The following is a 26,308-nucleotide window of genomic DNA, read 5'->3' on the forward strand; positions in this document are numbered from 1 at the left end:
CATTTTTTAATGCCTCCCAGAATAATCTTCTACATAAGTTTATGAGCACCTTTCTTTTCCCATTTTGTCTTCAGCACAATATGTTCTTCAGGTCATTCAGCATAAGAGTCCTGTGATGTGTTTTTATTTCTGCTCTTCAATCTGCAACTGAAGGCATCTGAAAAAGAGCTGCCTGATTTTTGTAGGGTGTCGATGTGCATTTGTTCTGTGCTAAATAGCTCTCAGAGATAATATTCTCTTCCTGATTTATGAAACAATTATCAAACCTCTCTTTTTCTGAACAGTCCATGCCATTAATTCCTCATGTATAAAGCAGACAAAACTTATTTTTCCAGCCATCCACAGAGACTTTCCTCTGTACTTTTTCTTCTCTAGAGTTGTATGATGGGTTCTTTTGTTTTTCAGTATAAATGCCTGGAGCTGTACAGGTACAGCTTCCTATACAACTGGCACTCAGAATTTTGCTTCATCTCCTCTAGGGTTGCTGGCTGTCTTAATGATTTCATTACACTACACAACGCAGTTCATGGCCATCCTCTGACTTGTGCATCTGTGTTTATTCTCTGTTGCACTTTTCAAATGAGCTCACTTCCAGTAATACACATTCATAGCTTTCAGCACACTACCTTTCACTCTCAGCTACTAAGTTTTATCTTACTTCATCTTGCATTAGTAAGCAGTGTGCTTAGTATTAGTATTTCACATATTGCCAAGAAACGAATGTGAAGCTAAACACTGTGATAGCTAATTCACTAAATTGTAAATTGTCTTGAAATTTTATTACTTCCTTACAACTAGTAAGTAATTTAGAATAAATATCCCTTCTAAATTAAAAGTCAACCTTCAGGGAGAACTGACATAATTTAAGAATAAGATTACACCTCTTTATTTCTGCATAATTCTTAATGAATTGGATAATAGTTACTTAAAGGATTAGTATGTTTCATGGAAAAGCACATCCTGTTGGTAACATACCAAGACTAATGAATTGAGACCAGGCTTATATCAGATGCTTCTTTTAATCTTCAGGACAAAGAGCAGCACAGATAGTCCTGTCCTGTCAAGGGATATCAAGAGTGACTCCAAGATTGAAAGGAAAAAACGTGCCTCAAATCAGGTAGGACAGAGAATTTACTTGTTTTTTTACATATGGTAAGAGTAAACACATAACTACCATGAAAGGCCCTTCGTTTAGCAATATTATAGTTCATGTTTGTATAACGGTATATGTTCCTTTTGCATCAGTGTGTTAGAGTCTGGGTGAAGCAGATTATAGAGTTAATAGCCGCACAGAAAAGAAAAAAAATTAGTATTTATTGTAAAACAAGTGGGCAAAATGAGAAGATATGGGGAGACCAGGGAGTGGAGCAGATCACTTATTTGTCAGACTGTCTAATAAAGTATGTGTCTTTTTGGGTGTGGGGCTTTTTGTTTTTTAGCTGAAGGCAAATGCACACTTTCATAAGCTGTTTCTAGATGTTCCCATTGATGAGCCACTGAAACAAAGTAAGTATTAATCCCTGTGTCATTGTTGACTGTGGATCCTAGATAATGTAGTTACCCAACAACTGTGGTGCTGTACAAGAGGAACTACTTACATTTCAAAAACCTTTAACTCCAGCTGCCTAGAGCTCCAGGGCCTTCATTTACATACAATGGGCATTTTGATGTAATCTTGCAAATGTTAAATCTTTGCATTTTGGGCTTGTTTGGGAATAGTAATACACTTTGCAATCCTTAGCAGAGTAGCCTTGTGCAGTATTTTTTGGTACTGAATCTTCCTTACTAAAGGCACTACTGAGGCAGTACTGATCAAGTGACTAGCTTGAGTTTTTGCTGTTGATGATGCTTTGATATTTAAAAACACTAATATGAGAAGAACATCAAATGTTTAAACATTCTACTGTTGCCTGTGATACTTGCAACAAGGTAATTCTACATAGACATTTATAATAAATGTTTCTTAAAAGTAATACAAGGAAGGCAGTTCATGATTGAGAAATGGTTTGCTCAATGTCTATGCAGTAAAAGTAGTGTTAATTTGTGTGTTCTACCTCTGATCATCTAGTTTACACAACTGCTATAGAGCTAGAAGTTTAAAGCTAAAACTTTCATTAAACTCTTTACATTTAAGTAATATAGTTTCCTAAAAGCTAGGCAAAAAGTTTTTAGAAAGCTTAGTGGTAGTCTCTCAGAAAGGATTTTTGACTGGTAGAGACCAATTGCATGTTACTATTCATTTCAGTCATCATTCTTCAAATATTTTGAGACTAAATTTAGGCCTGTGACATCTTCAGAGCTTGTCAGTGTCAGTTAAATATTGAAAATTTCAAGGTTTGACAGTGTTTATCAAAGTTATAAATCTAAATAGATTATGGCTTTGAAAAAAGAACCAAACAAAAGCTGAATTGGCTTGGCTTGGGTTGTGATTACCTTGAAGATTATAGAGTATCTGTTTGTTTCAGGCTTTACCTGTGCTCTGCAGAAAGAAATTCTGTACCAAGGAAAGTTATTCCTTTCTGAAAACTGGATTTGCTTCCATTCCAAAGTTTTTGGTAAAGACACTAAGGTTAGTAAAATCTTTATATATAGAACAGTAATGCTATTCTTAACAACTTGTTCATTGCCAGAAGTTCAAATTATTATGCAAGACTAGAATATTAATATTTCTATGTTTTTTAAATGCAATCACTATTTAGGAGTGATGCCCAAAATTCACTCTAGAACTGGAGCAGTATTATCATTATAAGGGGTTTAGTCTCTCTTGCTTTAGGACTTTCTGTCTGAAAAAAAAAAAAAAAAAAAAAAAAAGATGAAAAGAGAGGATCTGACAAGCAGCAGTGATGGCACTGCAAAACCTGTGTAGGACAAACTGCAAAAATGTCTGTCTTGGGAGAAGTATGTAAAAGAGGAGGAGGGGGAATAATGAAGGCTGAAAAGTATTGAAAGGACTCCAATTTGGGAAACGAGGGAGAAGGATCAAGCATATTTTAAGGCAGTTAAAGAGAAAGAACTAAAACTGGCTTCTGACTTGAGAAGCAAAGTTCTTTGAAGTATTCTTCTGTCACTCCCATTCTGCATAAATAGAGAACAGGGAAAGAAAAACAAGTTTGCAAAGTTCTTACCTATGAGCCTAGTATGCAGAGCAGAAATGAGATGTGAACAGTTGGGAAGATTATAATTTAGTCTTTCTTTGTGACCCACCTAAGGCTTGGTTCCCCTGTGGCGAATGATATGCACATAGATAAAAATAAAGACTTTGCAAAAAGATTTGTGTTCTGGCTCAGTTGATTTGGAGCTTTTGGAGCGATTTTGTTTACAGAAACTGCGTTTTTTTGGCTTTTATTGTAAAACAGCTCAGTTCACTGCAAGGATTTCTTTGGCTTGTTTCTTTCAGGTACATTCCTGAACAAAGTTCCTGGATAGATCCAGTGAATTGGACGCTGAAACCAGTTTAGGGGTTGAGATTATCTTATTTCTCTTCTGTCAACCATATTGATAGAATAAATCTATCTTTGAAAGGGCTTTTAAAAAAATCGAATAATTTTAAAGAATACTTAAAATTATTAAGGGCACATTGCCCATTAAAATTGAAGCTGCTGTACTAGCAATTTTCTATTCACCATGAGCAAATGTGACTAATTCCGACTGCAGAATAGCTTTCTAAATTAAAGCTAAGCTAAATGTTTACAAAATATGGTAGAACTCTACTGAGTAGAAAAACATGGAAAAAAAGATGCAGAATGATATTGATATAGTACTAGGAAATTATCTTTGTCAACAGGGTTTCAAATGCAGGAATATATACATATCTATGTATATGATGAAAAGTGAAAACATTTTACAAGATAGGCTAGAATAGCTAGTATTTGTAAATATGACAGTAGTAAGATTCCAAATTATTCAATTCTGGTCTTGTTTTCAGAAAACAGTGTGGGAAAAATTAAGAGTGAATTTACTTACAGCTTTGTCCAGTTTTTAGGAACACCATAGACAAAAAAGCAGGAAAATAATGAATAGAATGAAAAATAATGTAGTGAGAGAGAGAGGAGGAAGTCAAGCTTGACAGAAAAAAGAAAATTCTTAGCAGTTAGATACACCGGCAAAGTCTCCAAGATGCAAGGCCTCTATTGCTTAGAACTTGTAAAACAATTTAAGTGTGATCATAAAGTGTTTTATTGCGAGAAACAGCAGATCCACACATTCTAATGATTTTTTTACATGAATGCTACCTGCAGAATTTTTTTATTGAAAGCTTTAGCCTAGGGAACAACTATGCAAATCAGGAATTTTGAATACACAGTGAAGACAATTGTGCATGTTCAAAAATAAGAGATTGCTTTGGCAGGATTGAATAGGTTTTGACAGACATTCTTTCTAAGTAGCACTTATTTGGCTGTATGTTGGCCTTGAGTCTTTCTTGAATTTAAACATTATCTTACATTTTTAAATTGCTTTCCAAGTTGCCTGCAGGTTAACCTTGTATTCTGAAATAATTATTATTCGAGATATAAATAAAGTAGTGATAAAGCAGTGTTTTTACCATTTCAGTCTAATACATTAAGCAATAAGCAAATGCTTAATCCCACTGAAGTACACTTTAGTCCTGATTACAGTAATATTATCCATCAAAATAGCGTGCAGTATCATCTCTGATTCAAAGCTCTTTGAGGTGAACTGTGAACTGCAATAGAAGACTTGTAAGCTGCTTTTTTTGCAGCTTGTAGCAGGATTTCTGTTCAAACAGTATATGGCAGTCTTGTAACCAGCCTGTTATACAATAATGTATTTTTTATTACCTGGAATGATTTTTCATGTCATGATTTTGTGTTACTGTTCTGAAAAAAGTTAAAAAGAAACTGTGCACAGAGTAACTTCATTCCATTCTAGTGACGTATTTTTAATTCGGTGCTGTGATTGCTCTGAACAATCTGTGGAGACTTTTAACCTTGTTTCCAAATTTCTCAGGTAGTTGTGACAGTCTGTGCCAAAGAAATTTTTAACAGGATCTGTATCTTAATCATGTATATCCAGGATTATTATATTTACCTACCTCTCTAAGCCTCTAAGCTTTTCAACTGAGCATCAAATCAGATATTTGGTCCTTGAAGTGAAATCCTCTGAAACATAGCAGATGTTAATTAAGCTAATGGGGTTGGATGTAAACACAAAGCAGGAGGGAAGATTGAGAACTTTGCAATGTAAATGTAGTCAAGCCTGATTGGCACACACAGGAATCAGTTTAAGTCAGAGGGTGTGTGGGTATTGGATCTTTCGGTATTGCTGAAGGACAAGCTGTTTACTCACCTGCTTGTTGCAGATCTGCAACAGGTGAAAAGACTTCTGTGTTCATTCTTCAACAAGCTTCTTTTGTCTGATGCGTTCTGCAATGTTTGGTTTCAAAACAAAGAAACCTGGCTCTAAGACTGGTTTGTTCTGCAGATCTACAGTGAACTAAGCCTATAGTCTTGCGAGAGCCAGAAGGGATCAGGAAAGGAAGACACAAAGAGAGATTAGCATTTTATAATAGGAGAATTAGTTAAGAAATAGTAATAATCTGAAACCATACCTATTCCATATGAAACAATAGTAATCAGGGATGTAGTGGAGAAATCTCTAAGTGACGAGTGTAGAGGCTCTGCTTATCACAGTTGGTAGTCTGGCCCCTTGCAAAAGATTGTGCTGCAGATTTGTGTACACATATTGGGATTTGAACACTGCTGAGATCTTGTTTCAGATTAGCATACCTGTGCTGTCAGTGACACTGCTGAAGAAAACCAAAACTGCCCTTCTTGTGCCAAATGCCCTGATCATAGCAACAGTCACAGACAGGGTAAGTACTGGTAGAGGGCAATGGTATCGCACCCTACCTGCTTTCTGTTTCTTTTTTTTTTTACTTTTTCTTACAAGCAGTAGTATGAAAGCATCTGGAAAGCACCAAGTGGCCACTTAAACAGCTATAGGAGTTGGTCACAGGTGGGTGTTTAGAGTCAGAACCTTGAGAGATCTGGTTTGTTGGGGAATGATTCTTAACTACTTCTTCCTCCTCTCTTTTGACAGGCAAGGAATGGCAGTTCTGACAATCTTCTTTCATTTACTTGTATCTCTTACCTGACCAGCCATACCTTAGACACACAAGAACTGGTTGCTTACAGTGATATTCAGAAATAGTAATTGCATCAATCAGTAGGAAGTGTGATTAGCCTAAGAGCAGCTTTAGAACCAACCCACTTTCGTTGCACAAATACTTTGTGGGTGCAGGAGACTGTACGTTAAAAGCAAGTTGTGGATTTGGGATTTTGTTTGTTTGGGGTTTTTTAAGGTATAGGTAAAACATAGCATGGAAAGTGTTTTTAAAAGAAAGAACAGATCTGGATTATGCTCTGGTTCCTGCAGCAGAACATAGTAACTTTTGTGTGCCTGTCATGTATTTGTGATTAACCTCAAGTCGTAGGTTTAGAAGAAGTGCAGGTTTTTCCCACTATACTAAAGTTCTTAAAAGTAGGTACTTGATCTGCAAAACCACTTGTCAGTTTTATTTAGATAAATGGAAACTTGTAGTGTATACCTTTCCTCAAAAAATTGTTGAACTTTTGTTTTTCAGTACATGTTTGTCTCCTTACTCTCCAGAGATACCACCTACAAGCTGTTAAAATCCATCTGTAGACATCTTGAGGTAAGTACTAGTGGAAGTGAAGATAGTATATAGCTTTGTGTTCTTTATTACTCTCTTTCTATTGTTAAATACTAGGTAGTTTCCAAGTGTGTTCCTGTTAACATTGCTACTTTTTTTCAGGATACAAGCATGGGCAACAGTCCAAATCCCTCTTCTGCAGAAAACAGCTTCAGGGTTGATCGTCCTACAACCCTGCCCCTGGTAAATGGTTTAGAAGTTTGTTCTTTTGTTGCATGCCATCTTTCAATGCAAGTACTATTTGTAAACTCTTATGATAGGAAACTGAAGGAAATCATGACATCTACTTTTAAAATTCCATGATTTTTTTAACATTAGAAAACACTTGGAGCAATTAGCATAGGTGTCATTTGATCTGATCACGTGCAGTTTATATACATGCATGTGCTTTGGATTTATCCCAAGGTTTGTATGTTCTTCACATCTCTGTTTTGCAAACAGGTTTCACTGTACTCAAAATTGCTTCATCCTCTGCCATGAATAGTTTAAGTGTTTCTAGAACCAGTCCTTCCTCTGTAAGCTTGTTCAGACAAATGAAAGAGCTGTGTAGCCACATATGATGGCCAGAGTCTAAGTCTAGTAATGCACATCCTGGACTCCCCAGTTTGTCTAACTTAGCAGTCTGACTTTTACACACAGACTCCATTTCTTTTCTTAAACAAAGGCAGGGGATGAGGCTTGAATTCTGGTGATCTTACAGATCTTATTTTTCGAACTTGATCTCAACATCTTGATGTCAGAGCATATTCCTCGTTAAATAATTTTAAAGCTTTAGTTTTTGTTTCTAATTGTAGAAGGAGATTGAAGGAAATTAGATTGCTTAGATTTAGAACATGACTGAGCCTTTTTGTGATTCTTTCTCCCAATCAGGATTTCAATGAAGATTATTCTGATCTGGATGGAATAGTACGGCAGCGAAGACAAGAGATGGAAGAGTCCAGCAGTACAGGCTCACAGACACCAGAGCTGGAATGCTTCCAAGGTGAGTGGGATCAGGGAGCCATAAGAAAATTAGTATGGCTTAGCTCTCAGTTATGCTTCTGTAATCCCCTTCTGATGTGGAATCTACATTATGTGATTTTTGAGGTCTTCCTCAAGTCCCCAGTTCTTGCATTTTTATTATTATATCCCTTTGCAATCCAGATTCAGGCAGTGACTTGGTCATCAGCAGATCTGAATTGTCACTACTGCCTCCAGTTGCTTACCCATGCCAGCAGAGATGTAACGTAGTAGCTGTTCCTAGTTTAAAAAACAAAAGAAAAATACTTAACACTGCTGTTTGCAAGCTCCTGTTGTCTCAAGTTCTTCACCTAATTAGCAGTAATGCTGTGTTGAAATTCACTACATCTAAGTTAAATGAGTACAACAATACTTGTTTTATGTAGCCTGTGCTGAATGTTACTTCATGAGTTGCCATCTTTCAAAGGATCTGGAAATATACATGCAACATGCATTATCCCTTTTCAATCCAGGTACTTGTTTTTATTTTGTGTTGATGCGGAATTCACATGTGAACTGTTTCAAGAATACAAAAACTGCTTTATATCCAAGTACAGAAATGCATCTTTTAAAATCCTCCTCTTCCCCTACTCCTTGACTAACTTAAACTTCCAGCAATTTTCTTTGACTTCATATTTCAATTTTATTAAAAATCTTACTTTTCACAGATTATCATGTTGTAGAAACACAAACTCACATGAAAGTTTCCAAGACTGAGGCCAAGTCTGTTCGTTCAGATGCACATAATAAACGTGGACCTGATGGAAAAGCCAGGAACAGTCCTCGAAATGGTAAGGACAAGACCATTACCAGTTACCAGACCAGTAACTCCAGACCTTCAGCTGGAGTTACTTGAGATAAGTTTGCGTAGTTATGTCAGTTCACATAATTTGGAAGATCTCGGTCTTGGTTTTCCCTCTATTTGTATTACCTGTTGCATGCTTCAAATCACTATTTGTGATCTGATTTTTGCAGTGGTCTGCTTCAATCAAAGTAGCATTCTGGTTCTTTTCCTTGCAGGCCGTTCTGAAACCTTCAGGTTCTTCCACAAAGTGAAGTCCCAGAAGCTCTTATCTCTGAACCACGTACTTGTATTTTACGCAGTTGTGTAAGTTAGTAAATAATACCAAGATTGTCCAAATATTAGGATTTTCTTATGTTTACATAACTGATATAATCTAAGCTTCATGGGAATTGTGGCCTTTATACTTTTCAGAAGTGTATATATATATATATATATATATATATATATATATATATATATATATATATATATATAAGGCTGCTGGGACTGGCCTTTTGAATGCAAGGGGTCTTTGATTCAGTAAATGTTAACAGTATTTAAGTGCTTGCAAATTCATTTTATATGTCACTTAGAAAGCCATACTCAAGGCTGAGACTCTCATAACTGTCTGAATGCCAGTGATAGTATTCCTGAAGTGTTTTTAAGAATACCTTTACTATTGAACATGTACAAGTAACCATTTAAGTGGCTTTTAATATTAAATTTGTTGGGTACCACTAAAGTTTCCTCAACTGATGTACTTTATTTTTCTCTTTTGCAGTGTTTGTGTATTAATATTTTCTACCTTCTACATGAGATATAAAATCAGTGTCCTGGAGGAACGTCTTATGTCCATCACATCCTTTGATTCACATATTAAGGAGTAAGATACAGTCTGTAAAACACTCAGCCTGGGAGTTTAAAATATTTTTCAAGTCTCTCTCATGTTCATCTATTTTTTTTCAGAAACCACTATAACACCGTAGTGCCCATGTGATATTTTAGTGTTCTGTAGTTCTCTCATCTAGCCTAATCTCATCTTTTTGTTTCAGACTATTAGTAAAATTGTGATATATCATGGTGTTCTACTGTCCAGAGAATGTTTCAGATAGCTGTAACTTCACTGTAAACTGCTGAAGTGAGCAGTTCCTTTCCAGAGCAGTAATTCTTGAATATAGTGTAACTTCTGTCTTCAGTCTTGATGTAATTTGATTAGTGTGAAATAATATACTGCAGAACATACTGCATAATCTCTGGGCCAATACGTCTGTCTTGCTTGTGTATCATTTTCTAAAGCTTTGGGCTGCCTATATTCTCCTTGGAAACTGATATCCTGTCTTGCTAAAGTAAAAAAAAACCCACAACAGAAAACCAAACCAAACCAAACTCCAAACACATCAAGGGACAACAGTCTTTGTGTATTTTAAGAGGAAATAGGGAAAGGAACCACTGTTCCATAAATAGTTCCTTCCTGTAGCTAATCCTGTCTATCATCTTCCCATGTGGTTAGTTTGTTTGTTTGTTTGTTCTGTTGTTGTTTTGTCTCCATGTTTCATAGATAGAAAATATGCAAACATTAAACAGAGAAGCAGAACAGAGGTACGTGTTTTCCACAGCAGTTTGCTACCAGAAGTTGTGTCAGCTTCCTCCCCCTGTGGTAGGACAGAAGGCAGTTAACTGGATAATGCTGAGAATATTAATCAGTTTATTGAGCCTTATATTTTGCATTAGCTCTTCTCCCCTTGTTATAATGGATTTTTTCCTGAGCTACTCTGAAGAACATGGCTTCAAATGTCATTTGTAAATTCAGTGCAAAACCTGCAGCTGCAGACAGCATGACTGGGAATGCTGACAGCTGGAGATGCACCTTATGGAAAAAAAGAGAGGGAAAAAAATATTCAAGACAGACCTGACTCAGGCATGGTGGAACTGTCTGCAGGGTGTTTCAAACCTATGCCAAGCTCCTAAATAAGTGTGCTTTTTAATTCAGCTTTCTTTGATGAGCCATGCATGACAAAACATGTCGCTTTGACATTTGCACTTGTGGTCATATCGAACAATGACTGCTTGTGGTCCAACTGCTCTCAGATGTCATCTGTGGAAAGCAGTAGGACTTGGGTTCATGCGTGAGAAGACACGCAAAAAAGGAATGGGAAGGGAGCAGTTCTCTGTCTTAAAGGGCCCTGTATTTGTATGTTACCAGCAATGCAAGGAGTGGGGTAAACCTTCCTCCCATAGTAGGTGATGTCAAAAGCTTTTTTCCCACTTCTGGTGTATTTTTATTAGCAGAATGCTGTGTGCCTCTTCAGAAACTGAAGATAGTCCTGTTTCTGTTGTTCTGATCCTAAAGAGTAAAAGATACAGAAAGGAAGATCTAATGTGTACTTCTGCATTCTCAAGGGGGTGGGCTTTTTGATTTCCTCAAAGTCACAGGATGTGGAACTTACACACCTTTTCCGTGGAAATAGCATTAAAGTTTTACATCCAAACTTCTAGAGAATGAGATCACATAAAGAATGTAGTCAAGAAGTGACTCAGTGCTTTCTTTCTGTTAATAAGTACAGTTCACAATGTTGCCACTGTATTGCCTTCTGTAGGTGTATTGCAGTTCTTTTTTCCTCTGTTTTTTAGTCTGTCACACTTATTTTTTCATTCTGTTTGATAGAAATCCAGTTCACCCTGGTTTGGAATCTCACCTGCAAATTAATGCTGATGCCCTTTGTGATGAGTTAACTGCCAATCTTGTGAAATTGGAAAAGGTAACATCCTATGATATAATGCGAATGCTGATAGACTAATCAGATTCTTGCTATGTTTCTATCATCTGTTATTTTTAAAAGTCTCAAGTTACCTCCAGATTCGATACCAAACACTGACATATTTTCCTAGACAAAGGGCTGTTTTTTCGACTACAAATTAACCCAAATATAATATTGGTGCAGAAGTTTTGCCTTGACCTGATGCTTATAACTAGGAATACTGTCCCTGAAGGGAACACTTCAGGAGTGATTATTGCATATAATGATCTCAGTTCTTCTTTTAATACATCAGGGCTAAGGATTTTGAAGTTAACCTTTGTGGCTGTTTGATGAACTTTCCAGTTTGGGGCTTTTATTTGAGTTTTGTTTTTTCGATTAAGAAAAATGATGCTGACTTTCATATAACTGCAAAATAAATGTATTTGGTGACTTAAATTGGAAACTACACATAATGAGTTAGCACACCACTTCAGGTGTGCTAACTTTGGCCAGCAGTCAGACACCCATGCAGCTACTCTCTCACTCCCCTTTCTTAGTGGGGCAGGGGGAGAAAATAGGAGGAGAAAGTTTGTGGGTCACGATAAAGGCACTGCTTACCACTTACCACTGCAGTCAGAACATACTCGACTTGGGGGACATCAATTTGCTGTAGTACTAAGTTATCATAGATTTGAGTATTGATAAATAAGGACAACCAATAGAACACCTATCCTTTCTCTTGTGCCAGGCTTAACTTCACTCCTCTGCTCCTGACTTCTAACCCACATGGGGCTGATGGGAGATAACATTCAGTGCATAACTATTTTCCCTCTTCTTCCCCTTTCTTTACCCATTTTCCCCTTGCTGCAGAGTGAGCTCCAGGAAATGCATGCTTTGACATGGATTCTCCATGGGCTACAGTGTGGACATCTCTGCCATGAAGTACCTTCTCCCCCACCTTCTTCTCAGAGCTTAGGGTTTCTTTTGCTGTTTTCTATCCTCTTACTCTCTTCCTGTCTCTTTTTTCACCTTTCTAAAATACTTTATCAGATGCTTCACCACCATCATAGCTGGGTTGATGTGGTGGGTCCATTGGAGGCTGCTGAAATGGCTGTGTCCAGCACAGGGCAGCCCGTCATTCTTTCCCATAGCTGCTGCCCCTGCAGAGCTCATCCCACCCTACCCCCAAGCCCTGATAAATGGACCCAGTACAGGTGTATGAAATATTGTGTGTTGGGAACACATACAAAGGCCAAGAATGACAAAAGTACCAATGGAACAAAACCAAAAGTTATTTGAATTCCTGTGTGCTTAAGTCACATGGGATATTTTTGCCTCTATTTCTAAAACTGAGTCTGTGCCAAGGTCTTTCAGCACCTTTTTTTCCAAAACCAATTTTTCAAATAGCATAAAGCTAAAATTATATAATATCACCTATGTAGCACAGATTTCAGAAATACTGCCAAAAAGGAGTTTCTTCCCCACATCTTCACCCCCTTATCTGTGGAAATCTAGAGTAATGCTATCATTACCCCTCTCTATGCTCTGAATAATAACAGTGTGAGTACAAGGGGAAAATGCTTTCCAGATGGTTACCAAATAGAATCTTTAGCCAAATTAGGTAATTTAAGAGGTTACTGCTTTCTAGCTGTCTGGGACAGGCTGGCAAGATGGTTCATGGGAGGCCTTATTTCAGTGGGAAGCCAGCCAGCCCTTTGCAGCAGGGCTAGGCACTTTCCCACTCCCTTATATAGTCTCTGCTTGGAGACACAGTAATAGACAGCTGGATGGTTGGATCATTCAGCTGTTCCCAGAGAAGTGACCCCCCTTAAGTTGTGTGCTTTTTTCATTTGGTGTCTGCAGGATTGGACCCTTAAAAACTTACTTGACAGCTGTTCAAGACAGTGAAGTGTTCTGTATAAGGCTAAATCAGTATTGCCCATGGCTGCATAATGCCACATTCTGGCAATCCTCTAATCTAGATGAGCAGTGGTTAAAACAGAATGACCCTACTCTTGTACTGCAAAACTGGTAGAAATCTGATAGCTTTTTGTTCTCTGAGCAAAGTTACTTCTGTTGCTTAACAGTTTCATAGGCCTTAGTGAATAAGGGTGCAGCAGCAGAGGTGGTGCAAAAAGTTCCAGTGTAATTTGTCATCTCTCCCCTTGCTTCTTCTGTGAGCATAGCACTGTAAATTGGAGCACAGAGATTATCTAGGCTGAAAACTAAAAATAACTTTGCAGTTTAAAGATGTTCAGTGCAAGAGTATGTTGCAATGACTTTTTCAGTGTGACCTTGTGATTTTTACAAGCTCTCCTTTATGCTTGGAGCCGAGGAGCTACTGTAGCTCACCAAGATTCTGGTTATTTGGCTTTTAATTGTATTTATAAGGTTGTTGAAATGCACCATGTGTATCAGAGGATAAAGCGTTAAGTGGGGGAGGGAAAATGTGTCCTAATATTACTCATTCCCTTACACTAACTTAGCTTGTTAAATGGAAATTCATGTTTGTGTTGTAAGTCTTAAAAAATTAGGTATTTCTTACTGTTTCCCTTTCTGCAGAATGCCACTCTTGATACCGGTGTGCATCTGGGATAGAAATTATGAATTAGGATTAAGAAGTGATATCCTCTGAACAGGAAATAAAATGGCTCCTCAAATAAAAGCCTGAAAGTAGCTGTGACTAAACTAAAGCAGTGACAGTGAGTTACTAAGATACTGAGATATCAAGAACATGTGTGCCAGGGGATGTGACCCACTATATTCCCCCCTCTCTGCTTTTAAGGACAAGGAGATGAAAAGTGGAAAAATAGGCTGTGTAAAAATAGGTCTGTACAAATTATCATCGGGGATGCCACTGGCTGGCATTGCCTTCAGTGTAACTGAGGGAGGATGACCCACAATCAGTGGACTAAACCTGGCAAGTGAGACATCTGCTAATGGTTAGAAGACCTTATTTTTGCTGTGCACACATCACAGAAGAAGTTATTACAAAGCTATTTGAATTATCCACTTAAACCATAGAGCTGTGACTTGGAAGTTTGAGGCCTTTATCAGATTTTGATCAAGCTCAAATTAATTGGGTTTCTTGTCCCATTGCTTCATGCTGTAATTTTATTTCTATCTTATTTTCTCATACCTAATGAAGGAGATAATCTGTAGGAGAAAATTGCAGGAGATACTCATAATATGAAAGCTAGGTATCGTGCTGGTTGATTGTATCTTTGTGTTTCCTTTGATGATAGTGCAGGAAGCATTAACAGGAATACCATTGGTATGAATAGGTGTGACAGACAACATTCACACATTGAAAAGCATGTCTTGATTTTAATTTTTATTTAAAATGCAGTAGAGTATTTCTTGTGTCCCACCTGTTTCCTTCTCTTTTTCTAAGATACAGAACAACTTACAGAAACTGCTTGAAGATGGTGAATGAAACATCAGTGTTCTCGGACTGCTTCAAACCTCGTTCTTCTGTCTTGACAAACAGTTCCAAAGGAGCTCTGCTGGCCGGAGTTCAAGCTTCTTTATTTTCAGTCCCAGCCAAGCTTAAACTACTGTAAAGCTCATGTCATAATGCAAAAAGTCAGTTTATTCTTGAACATATATCCATATGTTTTGAAAACATACATGGTTTGATCTACATGTATCTATGTGTTTTAAAAAATGGGGATTTTTTCTTTCTCTTTTGTGTGTGAATTAATGGACTTTATAGCGTGCTTGATTCTAGACTTGCTTACACCAGTGCAAACCTGGTCCATATCCTTTTACCTCAACATTTGCTTTATGCCTATTGTCATACAAATGTAAATGTGAAGAATTTCATTCATGACTCGTGCTGAAGTGCTGTGTGAATGAGCAGGTGTCTGTTTCAGCTTTGGTTATAGATCGGTGCTGTGCTCTTCATTTTTACTTACTTCTTTGCGCCCTGACATCCCAAAGATCAGAAAACAGATGCCTCTGCAATTTGGGTGTGCAAAGTGATGAATGTTTGAGGTGTTGTCAGTTCTCAGGTGCTGTAAAAAGGCTCAATTCCACCTTCTGTGACATTGTATCACCACTGAGGGTAAGGACTGTTTCTACCGAGCATTCAGTTTCTACTAGAGTAAAGCTTGAAATCTGTATGGACTTGCCAACTTAAAATCTGGTTGTTTATGAATAGCAGTATGGGTGTGACACACCTGCACAATTTAGAAAAGCTGCTTGGTTTTTTTTGTCCACTCATATGCTCTCTGTCCTTTACGTTAATCAGTGTGAAGACCCTCAGTCAGCTTTCCTTGGAGTTGAATGGGGTTTTGGTTGGCTGAGCGAGTGCAATTTGTACTCCAGTTAGGGGAAATCTAACCTTGGTATATGACTCCAGGGACTAGATATTTCCACATAATAGGGACTGGCAAATTAATGGTGCAGCAATATAAACAATCAGTACAGTGAATGAAAAAGTGGACGCCTGCTTTGTTTTATCACATACTATTTTTATCAGAGTGCCTATGATGGGGATTTTTAGCTTTCTGATTCACCAAGCAGGCTCATTAGTTTTTAAAAAGCAATATTTAGGATAATAAAAACTACTATCTGTAAAGTAACAGTATTGTTTGTAATATGCTATGCATTTTATAACCATTTCTGTGAAATGTACCTACTATGTTTAAATAAACTTTTTTAAAGCAAGCGACTCGTCTGTAATTTGAAAGAACCCAATTCCATCCATCAGTTTTAGTCAAAGGTGATAATTATGAAGCTTATACTTCAGAGTACAAAGTTTGTGCAAAACCCAGCATGCAACAGAAAGCCTTAGGAACTGCATCCTCCTGCTGTCCTTGCTCTTACTCAGTTGTGCATGAGTTCTTCCCAGACCGCAATAAGAACAATACAAGCAAATTTGGCCCCTGGAGTTTTGAGGAAATTTTAATAACTTTCTCAGTGTCCTCAAGCTTCCTACTTGAAGGATATTGGAAGAGTATTGGAATGCTTAGGCAGCTTAGGGAGCCCTGTGTGCTCTAACGTGGCTGCCTGGCTCAAGATTCCACCAGAGCACAGCATGAAAGCAATCTATGAGATTTGACTGTTCTCCCTGCTGAAGCCTCTGCCTTTGCTTCCTCAGCTCTCTTGACTTTATTAGAAAACTCTGTTTCACAAGAAAACTGTGGAAATAGGTTGAGGGTTTTTTCCCTTCTTTTTTCTATCCTTTTCCCTACTCTCTTCTACAGTTACATGGCTTATGTAATGTTTTGGACTCTGACCTCACTCTCTACCTTCTCTATTTCCCTCCCTTGAATTCTGTACCAGTAATAGTAGTATGTAGCTCTGTGGTTGAAAAACTGATGCCACAAGTCACCTTTATTGAAGGAACTATAAGAAAACTGGATTACATCCAGCAGCTGAACTAAGTTAGCCAGTTACTCCATTACATTGGGAACTCTGTGCCTTGCTATAGCAGAACAAGGAGAGATATGATATTTGGCATGTGCCTATGTAAATCAGGCAGGCTAACCCCTTATCATTAGCCATAAGTGAACAAAATAATTACTGGAGTGAATGAGTAATCAGAGGTGGAGGTGTGCCCTTTAGCCTGTTGCAGCAGAGTGCCAAGGGAGGTGAGTCTGGACAAAGGTGTAAGGGTGTCATTCAAAGGGAGGAAAACAAACTAAGCTCCAGAGAAAGAATTGTCTTGTGACTCGTTGGTCACGTGAGCTCACTGATGCAATTCAGTTTGGCCACTTCTTGCCCTTCTGTTGCTACCCTCACCTCTCCTTTTGCTGGAGGGTGGAGAGGGGTGTCCTTGAGAATGTCACACTTTTCAGGTGTCGGTGTGCAGCTGGGCAGTGAGTAGTACTGTGGTACTTCAAACGGAGACCCCATATAGACAAAGTTTACAAGCAAGTGGAGTGATTTAAATCCTGTGATTCAATTTTACGACTAGAGAGGAGGGGGGGTTGCTCCAGGCATATTGGAGAGGAAAGTACCAACAGCAGCGATAAGTAAGGAAAAGCTGCTTCCTGTGAGGCTGGGAGTCTGTTAAAGAGTAGGGGGACTTCTCACAGCATCTGCAGTAGGTGGTGCTCACAAAGGCTAGGAGGAGAGCTTCTGCATTTTGGTATAAGTGCAAGGTTGCAGAAATAGGAAAGATGTGTGACTTCAGGGAAGTCAAAAATCCACACAAAATACTTAACACCCACTCCTAATAATGGCCATTCATAATTTGCTGCCTAGACTACAAAATAATTCTTCCACGTTTGTTTTTCCAATTTTATCTGTCTGTTGTGCTTCACAACATAGAGGCTAGAAAAACAGCTGAGTTCCACCAGCCATGAAGGACCCAACAGCAGATACTTTGAATTGTAGATGAAAGGCAAGAGGGGCACATCACTAATGTTTTCTCTGTTTGTAGCTGGTGACTCAATATTTTTTTATAAACAGTCGTAGACCAACCTTCTTCAGTTCATGAGAACGCATCTTGTCAGGGAGAAGAGGCAAAGCAAAAACTGCTTGATTTTCTTTCTTAGAGAGCAATTTTGAGGAAAATCCAAAGACACTTTAGTACTTGTCATCAGGAGCCATAGAGAAGTGCCAGACAAGTCACATAGAGTGTGACTTGTCTTGGCAAGTGGACTTTGAAAGAAATTCCTGGCCTGCTGAGACTAATTTAAAATGTTTTTCTCCACTTTACTGGTATGAACATACCAAATAGCTGATAGCTGCTGCCTAGAGGGGAAGGGAGAAAAGAACATGAAAGTTTATTATAGGCATGACTTTTTGATCTTTTGGAATTCCCCTTATCTTCAGGGTGCTCTCAACAGAAGAAGAGTCCTCCTTTCCATTTCTCCGCTCTTCCAGATTCATGGTTGCTACTTGCCTGTGCGTTTTTCACCAGATAGCAGAAACGAGACAAAAAAAGTAATGTGCATTTGGAGAGGCTCGCTGGGTTGAGGGGTTGTTGAATTAGTTTTCTGCCACATCATGTGCCAGACATGTTCATCAGGTTCAGGATACTGTTGGTGTGAAGGGTGCAGGTAGCACTCTAAGGGAGAAGTATTATGAAGCCTCCCCCTCAGCAGAACACTAGAGGTAATAAGTCCCATTAGCATTTGCAGGAAAGACAGTTTTTTGTGTGTTTTTTGTGTGGGCATATTTAAAACTATTAACTGCTTTCATGGGAACCTTCAAACAGGTGTGTAGTAATGCTTTCTGCTTCCTGCTACAACAGCACTTTTGTTTCCATGTTTCCACCTAAAAGTCAGCTGACAAATGCTAAATAAATCTACAGGTTGGTGCCACCCAGGCCTTGGCAGGCTATTGCTCAGCTGGTTCAGCTGCAAGTGCTCATGAGGTGTTACTCCCAAGTACAGAGGAGATTTTGCATTTACAGAGCAGGTGTGATACGCAGTAATGACCATGAAAAAGCTGGCTATTTAGACAGAAAACTGAGCAAACATTAAATGAGCAAACAGTTCCTTTTGTGCTCAGTGCCTCTGAGTGCTTCTATAAACAGCAGAGGAATAATGTCGTTTGAAAGCATTTTACCAGCACCTGCTTTCAGTTTGCCTGGTGAGACTATCTGAGCCTGGCAGGCAAATTTGCTCAGGAGAGAAAATTGACTAATCTCATTTGACACTTCTAGGTTTGTGGTTTGAACTCAGTGAAGCTTTCTACTAAACATGGTTGCTTGTAATGAGACTTTACAAAAGGGATGGGGGGTTTTTTGGCTTTCTTGGTTTTTAAAACCATTGTAATACCACTTCATAGTTGTAGAGCCTCTTGATATCCTATTGTTCACTGAAAAGCCAAAATAAAATATATGCCAGTAAATTTCACTTAATCGACCCTTAAGTTGCTACTCCCTGTTTATCAGTAGCCATCTGTATCATAACAAAAAAATTAGTCAAATGCATACAATAAAACAATGTATAATATGTGCTAAGTCCACAGCACTTAGGAGAGTTTATTCCTTGAGCTTCATGCAGTGTTATGATGCCTGTCACTACTCCTGTCCAAAATACAGGCATTTCTCTGATACTTACATAGTGGTTTTTTTCTGACCTTCTATTTTCTTCCTGGTGGCAGCTACTGAACCTCAAGTTTCCATTTAGTCAAAATACTCAGCAAGGCTGTACCTTCTCAGATTAAGTTTAAGATTATTTGGTGATGAGGCCTGTATCCTATGCTTAGGAAACCTTGACTACAGCTGCTATTGGTAGGACCCTCAAAGGGGATGATCCCCAGAAATAACTGATGAGAAATATGCTCTGAGATGATACCAGCAGGGTTCTGCACCTGGTTTCATATAGTGATTTATGAACAAGGGGTTAGACTGCAGCATTTTACCAAGCATACTTTGAGCTGGAATTCAAGATATGTCAGAAAAGCCTTTGCCAAGATTGTGTTTCAAATACAGAAGTATAAGAATATTCCAGATACCCCCCATTAAGTTACAAATGCTTTGCATGAATCACTTTACCTGTTTTCCCCACAATGGGCAGTATTTGTGCCAAAAAAATCTTCCCTCTCCTCCAAGGTCCAAGAGTGTAACTGGAGGTGTAAGGGGTAACTTCCCTGAGTTGGATGTCTGTTCACTAAATAAACTGTACCAAAAAACATGGAAATTAGCTCTTGAAGAGAATTGTCTGAGAAATTATTGCCCATGTACATTTCATACTGAGTAGACTCTCTAGCTGCCAGCCTCTGTGAATTCAGTCTAGATAGCTCTTCCCCCCATTGTTTTTTTTTCCTTTCGTTCACTGTGTGTAGAGCCCATGCCAATGCATTGCATTGTCTATGTGGCCCTTCTTACCTTACCAGTTTCTGTACTGAGTTCATTGGGAAACTGCTTAGAAGTTCATTATGTTCTTAGAGTTGAAAAGGTATCTTTTCCAGTCTTTACATAAACAACAGCAACCTCATGTTATGATGATGTAGTAGCTGCATCCTGTTATGGAGGCGTGACATTCTACATTAAGCTTCATAACAAGGATTTATTAATCTTTGGCAATGCAGGTAGTTTGGACTGTACAATAAAGGCCTCTTCAACTGCTGTTCTCACATAATGGTATTGATAAGGTAATTTTCCACTGACTAGGCATTTTAGCTGTGCTTAGCAGGAAATTAAAGGAAAATCATTCCAATGTGCTGTCAAGTACAAAATTAAAAACCAGCTCTTCACACTGTATTCACATAGATGGATAAGAGCTCCCTTCAAGAAGAAAAGGTAATGAGTAACTTAATTATGACCTTATATGCTGAACCTGGCACGAAGGGCAAAATACAGCTCTGAATCCTTCCCACACTTAGAGCTTGTTGTCGTGGCAATGTGCACACATGGGCACCTTCTGGAGCAGGGGCAATGTGGGAAGAAAGTCAGCTTGTACTAACAGCTGTTTCCATGATGTATGTCATGAACTATGAACCTTCTCTCACAAATGAATCATGAAAAATAAATGCCTTGACCCTGACTTGTGATAGTAGCATGAAGAGATGTCCTTCTGTGTTTTTCCCAGAAACTGTTCTAAGTGATGTCACTAACAGCACACATGAAAAAACAATATAATTAATCTACATTAGCTGATTTGGAAATGTTTACACTTGTAAAGACCCTGATCAACAGTAACAGCTACAAGGAAGAATGTTGCTGAGTGAAAGACAAACTTCTTGATTGTAGGAACACATCAACCACCCTTCTCTTCCAAGTCCCTTCATACATTTCTGGTTCTGAAATCAGTCTTTGACCATCACAGTAACTCCTACCACAAAAACTTGAACTAACGAAAGCACAAGATTTGGATTAGGTTTAGGATTAAAGAAATAAGAGTGCTTAGAGTTGGATATTGAGACCTCCAGTACTTAGTTACTCCCTCCTTCTGCTTATAGACCATCCTCTGCTTCCATTTCCCATCTTGTTCTACCAGATGTATGCTGGATCCAAAAGCTGATCTGCTTTTGGATAACTGATCCAAAAATAGTTTTCCACCAGAGATATTGATAAGAATCTGTAAGACAGCCCAGTATCAAATGCAGGCCTGTTGAGCAATGCCTGAAATAATGTTTTAGGACTTTTGCTGACATTACTACTTTTTTTTCCCTCTGTTGCTTTCTATGTAATTGTATTCCATGTAAAGTGAAGCAAAAATGGAAACTGTAAGAATATTCTGAGGCAATTTCTCTGTACAACTGCCCTGTATTCCTACCTCTGTGCTTCCCCATGGAGCCACGGGCACAGATAAGTGAGATGGAGCAAATGCGTCAGCAGCAGTAAGTTCGACTTCTGCACAACTCTGGTTGTATTTGAACTGTGAGCACCAGAGAAAACTACTCTTTTTTTTTGTTTGTTTGTATTCCCTACCGAAGCAGTTAGAGTTACCTAATTCAATCAAACCTGTACTACTACTTCCAACCAGAGGAAATCAGACCTTCTTTTAAAGCTGTGACAACTTTTAATGGTAAAGTTGGAAGCACATCTGTCACAGCAAGTATGCCTCAGGATAAGACGGACTCCATGCTATGTGCAATATTCTTTACTCTCCTGCAAATCAAGGTTGTATGCTGGCACACTTTGTTGGAATTTATCTTCTTTTTAAGTAGTGAAATTAGTCTCCAGACACCAACACTAAACAGAAATAATCATCTCCTCCATCTCTTACTTTCTCTGCTTACCAGTATTTCTATTCACCTCTCTTTCATTAATTGGTTCTGATCTGCTGTAAGAATCAGAGCCATTATATCCCATGTCTACTTTAATGCTTAGAATAAGCCCTTTAATACTAGAAATTCTATTTATGGTTCTGCAATTTTTTAAAAAATGTCATTCCTTTTGTTTTGGAGATGCGCAGTAACAACTATACATTGTGCTATTTAGAGTTCTTCTCAAGGTTTGGGATTTTCTTTTCTGCCTTTCTGAAACCTAACTTTTTTTGTTGCTTTCCATTTTTTGGGGTTTTTTCCAGCTCTCAGAGTGAGAGGTGCTTAAGCTATGTTGATTTCCAGAGTTTGGATATTTATTCTAGTCTGAGTTGATCCGTTCTTTCTTTTGCAATGTGCAAGAGTGTATGCAAAAACAGATATACTCAAATCCCATTGAAAAAACAGAGAAATTAATGTCTGAATCATAAAAGATTTTTTTTCTCCGACAGTTTTTCCATCAACTCAAAAGTTATTACAATGACCCCAAGCGTAGCTGAGTGAGTATGTAACAGTTATGCTATTTTAGCCACTAAATTATTGTAGTGTGGTGTCCCAGGCCATCCTAAAGGGTACTTGGGAGCCTGGACTTGGAAAGCTCGAAGCAGTACAGGATTTCCCCAATCATCTATTCCTTGCTCTGCCTGAGGAAGTGTCCTGTGCAGAGTTCTGTTTCTGTCACTGGCAGGCAAAGACCTTCCATAATGTACCTTCACTGCCAAAATTTTGAATCTTCAGCCACTTTGCCACTTTGGTATCTGTTAGTTCTCCTGGTGACACCCACCACTTAAAGCTACATGCCACTGCTGCTGGACAAGAGAATCCCTTCTAGTGGATTCTCATCAAAAACTGGTCCTAAGGAGTGTGGAAGACCCTGGAGGAGAGAACTATTCCTTCCTGTATTGGTCTAGACACAAAAAACTTTATAAGCAAGTAAGCTTGCACACAAACAACTGCAACCTCATGACAGGAAACTGCAGCATTGTTACCAATCTTGGAGGGAAGAAAAATGTAGCTTTGAGTGCTGCAAAAGTTTGTCATCTTTGCAGAGTAATGGGGATGAACCATTCAAGCAAATTAAACACAGATAGATGTTCTATGCACTGAAAGGAAGTCTTGATGTTTTCTCCAACGTATTTGTCCTCATATCTCTCATCAGTCTAGAATAATTTTTGCCAATCTTATTAAGAAAGTCGGTTGAAAATCTGCCCCATCAAAAAGAGAGTATTAACAGCCTAAATTATGTTATGAATAAGAAGTTGTTCAAAGGACAAAAGTCTCTGTATTGTTGGTTTTTATTTGGAAGTCCAGGACATTTTCCCACTGCTTTGCATCACATACAATTGCATAACACATACGATAATGCAATTGTGTTATACGAAGCATTGTTATACAGTGTGAATTGCTGCAGTGGGTTAGTCAGAGGTCTGAGCAAACAATGACTTCTTGTTGAGGGCACTGATGGGCTTTTGGCAGCAATGCAAATGATTGACAACGGAGAATCTGCACTGTGTAAATGTCTGCCAAGCTGCTACTTTCAATATAGGTTTATTAAGGAAGAAGAAGTCAGTAATTGTCCTACCAATATGTAGTTGGCCTAGTGAGGGCACAGTTCAGGAAGTGTGAGTGAGTCAAACACACAAAAATATCCTCTCATAACTCTGCTGAGGATCAGTGATTCTTCTTACTGCTCTTAAGTCATGAGCAACTGATCAGTTTCTCTCCTGGGGCTGGTTGACGAGTGAGTTCTTCACCTGGCATATTACTGACAATAGCAGGTATCTTGGGCCATGGGAGAGCAGTTTTTTGGTAACCTACACTACCTGTGTTTCCATCGCCTCTGTAGTACTTGCAGTGAGCAATCTCTCACAAAACACTTGTGACCAACTACATCATCATCTTCATCATCATTATTATTACTAACAATAATGATATATTTTTTTTATTTCACCACTCATAAGGTTGAGTGGCTATTGTCTTTCCTGAGATTAAAAATTATTGTAAAGAAACCCGCATTGCCTGATCCTTGAGGATTTAGTCGTTCATCTTCCCAGCTCACTTCAGATCCTTGGACATTTCCATCTCCTCTGCCATTAAGCATTTAAATGAAGTCAGCTGTGGTTGTTGTCTAAACTGCCATCAGTTGCCCTCCTTAAAGACCAGCATTACTGCCACCCTACCTTCACCACCTTCCTGATCATGTGCTGCTGCTTCCCCTCCCCACCAGTGGGCCTGTGGTGCAGTATACCTAACATGCTTCCAGGAAAACCAGCTGGGGTTATTTTGTGCAAAAGTCCAGAGTGCAAAGGTATGTTGCATCACCTCTGCTGCATCAGCTTTGCTAAATAGATTAGAGCATCTGGGTAATCAGTTTGGCAGAGGAATGAGGAACTGGAAATGATGAGTGTCTGGGGTAATAGCACATTCATCTGCTACGGGTAGATGTGGAAGATGCTGCTTTGGGTTTCTAATTCCCTTTTGGCAGCCCTTGCCTGTATTTAAAACTGAGGTTGGATATATACTGCTGGACATAAAAGAAAACAGTTATAACTAGGTTTTGTGAGGTTCTGTATCCTGATTCAGAGAAAACTTACTGAATCAGGCAGCCAAATGTTTTTGGACAGCTAATGATAGAGACTTTGCAGTGGGCCACAGGTGGAATAGCATTGTCTCAGAGAGCAGCACATGTCCTGTGTGGGAAAGAACTGGATGAGGCAACAGTTTAACCAAGAACCTGTTCAGCCTCTAATTCAATGCCCAAGGTAAAATCCTGCTTTACAGTGCTCTGGCCACAGCTGTATGAAGGAAGATGTCTTTGTATTGAAATCTCTATGTTTTTACCTTGCAGTCACTGCAATAATTCCTCTGGAAATCTTGTAGACAGGAGCAGACCTCTCTCAGTCCAAGATGCTCAGGCATTGCTCTCGCAGTCAGTCTGACATGTTTGTGACTGACACAGTGTGAGGCCTTTATTTGGTACCTCTGACCCCAGGCAACTGGCCCTGATGACGAGAAATTGGGAGGGCACCTGGTGGGTGCAGGCTTCCACTGTGGGCCAGGAAAGGGCAGACAGCTTTTCTCATCTCTTGGACAAGTAGAACTACAGAACAACATATTGCAAAAAAATAGAGCTTCTTGCATGCTCTCTCCTGGGGAAGAGCTGTGAAGGAAATGGTCAGAGAAGAGATCAGGAAGAACTTGATTTCTGTGCATTAGCTGCACTTACTGTATTCATCTTGCCCTCATGGAAGAAAGCAAAAATTAATACCTTGAGTCTTAATTATGCAGCCTGGTAGATCCAGATTCTCTACCCCCAGCAAATATCAATCTAGAGTAATTACATAGAATTATACAGACAGAAACAATGTTAAATCAGAATAATGAGGAAAGAGCAGAAATATTTTCTGATCTGCTCTGATCATTTACTGAACTATAACAAAAGTTGACTAATCCTACAGCGATGAAGAATGAAAAGCTACAGAATGATGAAACAGATAATTAAAACGAATGCAAAGTCATGGACATGCTAGAGAGAATATTATGTTAGTCTGTAGGTGTTTAAGGGAGAAAACATTGTTTTGACTTGAGTTATATCTGCTGTAATTCGTGATGACAGAACTTGGTTTGATCTCTGATAGGGAAATAATGAAAGGCCGTGATTTCCACGTTTTAATCCACATTGCAGAATAAGTTTTCTCAGCAACTTAAATACAAAATTAAAAATACATTTTTTGAGTAGCTGAAGGCCATTGTAAGCCAAGCAAATAACTTATTTTTTGTAAACCAGTGGACACCAAAATATTAATGTCTTATCCCAGCTTCAAAAAAGCCCCAAAGAAACAAACTAACACTCCAAGGAATGACAAACTTCTCACTTACAGTAATCAGGAAATTTGTGATTTGAAGAACTCATAAAAATTGTGAACTATTCTTCACATTTACTATTTTCTGTAGGAACAGCACAACAGGCTCAGTACCAGGAAGGGTTAGCCTTTCTGTGAACTTTCCGTGAATTTGTTGTTCAGAAAGAAGAAGGCTGTGAACACCCGGAAGAGTAAATGATATGATCAGCATGCAAACTGGAGTACTTAGACAAACAATAGCTGACATAAATCTCACAGAGATTTGAAATGCATGGTTTGCAAGATCAGAGATGATTTTTAAAAATACAGACCAAAGGGACTGGTGTGGTGGTTTGTTTTTTTTTCACAAAGCACATTTAATGACATTGGAATAATTTTTTACAGCAAAGAAAAGATTAAGAGAAGCACAACCATCAAAACAAGAATGTTTCTTCTGTTCTGAGGTGCCTGTGTTGATAGTGGGTTTTTTCCTTAATCACGATAGTTTTGACAGCCTATTAGATTCATGATGTAATCAATGAATTCTGAACAGATTTGGGAGGTTTGGGATGATGTTATC

General features: G+C 38.5%; 1 protein-coding gene and 1 long non-coding RNA gene across 5 annotated transcripts in view; both read left to right on the forward strand.

The window, feature by feature from the left end:
* Positions 1 to 15,882, forward strand: part of GRAMD2B (GRAM domain containing 2B) — a 42,851-nt gene extending 26,969 nt beyond the window's left edge. For 3 of the 4 annotated variants that reach the window (XM_027905247.1, XM_027905413.1, XM_027905494.1), the window contains exons 3-14: positions 1,030 to 1,117; positions 1,440 to 1,506; positions 2,466 to 2,569; positions 5,738 to 5,833; positions 6,605 to 6,676; positions 6,797 to 6,877; positions 7,565 to 7,676; positions 8,362 to 8,484; positions 8,714 to 8,801; positions 9,259 to 9,360; positions 11,143 to 11,236; positions 14,610 to 15,882. In XM_027905247.1, coding sequence (XP_027761048.1) covers positions 1,030 to 1,117; positions 1,440 to 1,506; positions 2,466 to 2,569; positions 5,738 to 5,833; positions 6,605 to 6,676; positions 6,797 to 6,877; positions 7,565 to 7,676; positions 8,362 to 8,484; positions 8,714 to 8,801; positions 9,259 to 9,360; positions 11,143 to 11,236; positions 14,610 to 14,651 — 1,069 coding nt within the window. In that variant the 3' untranslated portion in view covers positions 14,652 to 15,882. The remainder of the gene's footprint in view (positions 1 to 1,029; positions 1,118 to 1,439; positions 1,507 to 2,465; positions 2,570 to 5,737; positions 5,834 to 6,604; positions 6,677 to 6,796; positions 6,878 to 7,564; positions 7,677 to 8,361; positions 8,485 to 8,713; positions 8,802 to 9,258; positions 9,361 to 11,142; positions 11,237 to 14,609) is intronic. The other variant, XM_027905325.1, reaches the window with a different exon arrangement.
* Positions 15,883 to 19,619: 3,737 nt separating this feature from the next.
* Positions 19,620 to 25,082, forward strand: LOC114068069. Its single transcript, XR_003573514.1, has 3 exons — positions 19,620 to 19,957; positions 22,433 to 22,436; positions 25,071 to 25,082. It is a non-coding gene; the product is annotated as an uncharacterized LOC114068069 (long non-coding RNA).
* The last annotated feature ends 1,226 nt before the right edge of the window (positions 25,083 to 26,308 follow it).

This window comes from Empidonax traillii, unplaced genomic scaffold, assembly GCF_003031625.1.
Source record: "Empidonax traillii isolate 1590-97213 ecotype Southwest subspecies unplaced genomic scaffold, ASM303162v1 scaffold3:size4013460, whole genome shotgun sequence".
Classification (NCBI taxonomy): Eukaryota; Metazoa; Chordata; class Aves; order Passeriformes; family Tyrannidae; genus Empidonax; species Empidonax traillii.